Genomic DNA, 3,982 nt, shown 5'->3' with positions numbered 1-3,982 from the left:
TTCTGAAAAATAAAAAAATACATATTTTTCAAAAAATAAAAATAAAAATGGGACACAACATAATCTTCTTTAAATTCGCTTTTGGCTTAAAAAAACGTGGTCAAGCCACTTAGTCAAAACCGCGTAATCTTAAAAAACATTCCTTTCTATTTTTATTTTCCAACATTTATTCGTGATTCCAGTAAATCATTTATCATCCGTAACAATTAATATTCCCTTCCATTTTCGATTACTCGGCGATTTAAACAAATCAGCGAAATAAAACCAAATATATTTTCGATTCAGATGGATATTTCTTCCTTGCGCTTTCTTCTTCCCAAGCGAACTGAACAGAGGGCAAAACCTTTCAGCCTCTGACGACGGATTCTCGGATCTCTGCAAGGAGCAGAATTTAGGAAAGAAACGGGGAGAAAAGATTGCTCGGAAGCAGCAGGAAAACTCGATTCAGGCAAGCGGTTAGTTTATCTCATCCCTGTCCCTGATTCATCTATCTCTCGCTTCGAGATTGATTCGTGAGGCAAGCGCAATCACTTGACAAGGTGGTTTTGGCGTCTGAATCTTGCTGTTCGAGTTCAAAAGGCTGGATCTTGACGACAAACAGGTGAGCCCCTTGTCTTCTGATCTGCCCTTTTTTGCCCACCTGAATCTCCCAGTTTGTTTGCTTGTATCTTGGAAGGCCTTGAAGCTAACCCTAATCGCAGATGCCCCCCCTAAAACTAGGAGTCTTTATATAGGGTTCTTGCTTGGCTAGCTTTGACTGCCGATGTATTTTTCCTGAACCCAGAAGTATATTTTTTTCAGTTTCTGAATCTTTGATGCGTGATTTATGTAGCTTCTATTGAGATCTTGAGATAGATGGGCAAGTGTTTTAGCAAAAACACCGGCAGGCCGCACGGCGATGGAAGTGGAAGAACCAATGGCCGCTCACGGCAAAAGCCAACACCACCGTCCTATCAACCTCAGCAGCGGCAAGAACCGAAGCAGACTGCCATGGCAGCACCTCCACAGACCCAATACAGCAGCCATTCACAGCAGCAGCAACAATCACATCCCCGGCCGCAAACGGTGACCCAACACACTCCCTCGCCCATCCTGAAACCCCCTTTGACCGTCCATGACACCATCCTTGGAATGCCATTTGAGGATGTCAGGTCCTTGTACACGCTGGGGAAGGAGCTCGGCCGTGGCCAGTTCGGAGTGACATACCTCTGCACCGAGAAAGCCACCGGCGTCCGGTACGCCTGCAAGTCCATCTCCAAGAGGAAGCTATCCAACAAGGGTGACCGGGAGGACATCAAGAGGGAGATAGAGATTATGCAGCACCTCACAGGGCAGCCAAACATAGTGGAGTTCAAAGGGGCATATGAGGATAGAGATTCTGTGCACCTTGTCATGGAGCTGTGCTCAGGAGGGGAGCTATTTGACAGGATCATAGCCAAGGGGCAATACTCTGAGAGGGCTGCTGCAACTCTCTGTAGGGCAATTGTCAATGTGGTGAACATTTGCCATTTCATGGGGGTGATGCATAGGGACCTTAAGCCAGAGAACTTCTTGCTGGCTACCAAGGATGAAAATGCGATGCTAAAGGCTACTGATTTTGGGCTCTCAGTTTACATTGAGGAAGGTAAGCTCTTCATTGCCCTTTATTCTTGCATAAACAGCAAAATTACAAGAAACAATACTTGTTGCCAAAGAGATTGCTTCATTTTTTCTTCTTCTTCTTCTGTTTGTCATTGTGAATATCAACATCCTGTTCGACCCACATCTGGTTGTCAACCATATTCAAAGTTTATGTTAAACAGATAACTTGTAGATCAATTGTTGAGACGTAGCGAACTATTACATGGTGAGATTGATATTCTTTCTGTTACACATCATGAACAAAGAAAATGTGCTATGCCAAGAGGTTCAAATAAAATTTCTTTCTCTTGCTATTTATATTGCTGAGAAGATCTAGGATGTTTGTTGTTTAAGGGAAACAATTGAGGGACATAGTGGGTAGTGCATATTATGTTGCTCCTGAAGTTCTAAGGCGTAGTTATGGCAAAGAGGCAGATATTTGGAGCGCTGGAGTTATACTGTACATCCTTCTGAGTGGTGTGCCACCATTCTGGGCTGGTAAGTGCATATTATGAGGATGCCAATCAAAGCATTGTCATCTTATTATCTCTGTTAGGTTTGCTAATTTGCTGTGCTGAATTGCAGAAACAGATAAAGCAATATTTACTACCATCCTACAAGGGCATATCGACTTCCAAAGTGAACCTTGGCCTTCAATATCATACAGCGCTAAAGACCTTGTGAGGAGAATGCTGACACCGGACCCTAAGAAAAGAATTACCGCAGCAGAAATCCTTGGTTTGTTTATTGCTTTTAGTTCACCGGTTAACGACCACTGCTTATAAACATTCATTGATATTGTAATTTGATTTTACAGAACATCCATGGCTCAGAGATGGAGAGGCATCAAATAAACCCATTGACAGTGCAGTTCTCACAAGGATGAAGCAATTCAGAGCAATGAACAAGCTCAAGAAGTTGGCGTTAAAGGTTGATATTAAAGAAATGCTTTTTAATTAAGGTTTCGAGTTGAGTACTAATGCAAGCCTAGAAATTTCCAGGTCATAGCTGAAAATCTTTCTGAAGAAGAGATCAAAGGGCTGAAACAGATGTTCACTAACATGGATACTGATAACAGTGGCACTATAACATATGAAGAACTGAAAAGCGGGTTAGCTCGGCTTGGTTCTAAGCTATCTGAAGCTGAAGTAAAGCAGCTAATGGATGCCGTAAGACGACAATATTAAGCTCACTTGCTAATTTCGAATTGCCATCTGCTTTCTTCGAAACGTGTTACGTATAATTGAATTTCGTACAGGCTGATGTGGATGGAAATGGTTCTATTGATTACATTGAGTTCATAACCGCCACAATGCACAGACACAAACTAGAAAGAGATGAACATTTATACAGAGCTTTTCAGTATTTCGATAAGGACAGCAGTGGGTGAGTCTTTGTTCTTTCGTGGTCATTCATTAGAATTATTTTGCAGTCATCATCTGCTTTCGCTGTTGATTAACAGGTTTATCACTAGAGATGAGTTGGAATCGGCCATGCAGGAGCATGGAATGGGCGATCTTGCAACCATCAAGGAAATTATAATGGAAGTCGACACTGACAATGTAAATTCTTAGTCAGTTTAGATAATGTGGATCATATTAAGCACAAAACTGAGGGTCACTTTTGTGCAGGATGGAAGAATCAATTACGAAGAGTTCTGTGCCATGATGAGAAGTGGAATTCAGCAGCCAGGAAAGCTCTTTTAGGTCTTCACGACAAACATTGAGTTGCCGATATGGCATCAATCATGATCTCTAGTTCAGAGATCAAGCCTAGCATTATTAAGGAACACATGAGTTCATACATTGTCGTTGATGATAAAATCACATCCATATCAGTCATCTACATCAGTGTTTTTGCTAGAAGAGATTTACAAAGGTAGAGAGTTAAATTATTGTATGCTTAAATAATTGCCAAGACATACCATGCTTGTGATCTGTGTATTATTAAGCTTGTAAAATGTTTTAAATTATATGAAACTTTAGTTTCACTTTTATAAAGATGCTACTCTAATTTAATGAATCAAGAAGGTCATGAATAAATTAAATTTTGCTTTCTCTTTCATTTCCTCTCATTTCAGCAGTCTAACTCCTTATTAAAACCTACAAGCTCATTGTCGATTGATGTCCTAAAATTGCTACCACGTTGAGATTGCTGAAATTGAAATTGGTTCATGATCTACAGGTGCACTTTGTAAATTGCAACAAGCTAAAAACAAAACAAGGCTTTTCTTTAGTTTTAATACTCGAATTATTCATTTATCCTATCTAATCACATCAGGGCCATTGCCTGTCACTATCGGTTATTGCCTGCCACTATCAGTTATAGAGGATGGAGAACATCTTTTTGAGCTCGATGGTGT

At 40.7% G+C, this 3,982-nt stretch overlaps 1 protein-coding gene across 4 annotated transcripts; it reads left to right on the top strand.

Moving 5' to 3' along the window:
* Window positions 1–239: 239 nt before the first annotated feature.
* Window positions 240–3,618, top strand: LOC122023534 (calcium-dependent protein kinase 2-like). 4 transcript variants are annotated; one of them, XM_042581676.1, is made up of 11 exons: window positions 240–455; window positions 540–601; window positions 833–1,065; window positions 1,152–1,624; window positions 1,975–2,118; window positions 2,206–2,358; window positions 2,438–2,550; window positions 2,622–2,789; window positions 2,879–3,006; window positions 3,083–3,182; window positions 3,252–3,618. In XM_042581676.1, the coding sequence occupies exons 3-11, from the start codon at window positions 899–901 to the stop codon at window positions 3,324–3,326; spliced, it is 1,521 nt and encodes a 506-aa protein (XP_042437610.1). In that variant the 5' UTR covers window positions 240–455; window positions 540–601; window positions 833–898; the 3' UTR covers window positions 3,327–3,618. The 4 variants fall into 4 exon arrangements, with proteins under 4 accessions (XP_042437610.1, XP_042437611.1, XP_042437609.1 ...); XM_042581677.1 differs by lacking the exon at window positions 540–601; XM_042581675.1 differs by having other exon boundaries at window positions 240–601.
* The last annotated feature ends 364 nt before the right edge of the window (window positions 3,619–3,982 follow it).

The sequence above is a fragment of the Zingiber officinale genome, chromosome 9B, assembly GCF_018446385.1.
Source record: "Zingiber officinale cultivar Zhangliang chromosome 9B, Zo_v1.1, whole genome shotgun sequence".
Classification (NCBI taxonomy): Eukaryota; Viridiplantae; Streptophyta; class Magnoliopsida; order Zingiberales; family Zingiberaceae; genus Zingiber; species Zingiber officinale.
Note: the sequence above shows the minus strand (reverse complement) of the source record. Positions and strands in the feature narration are given on the sequence as shown.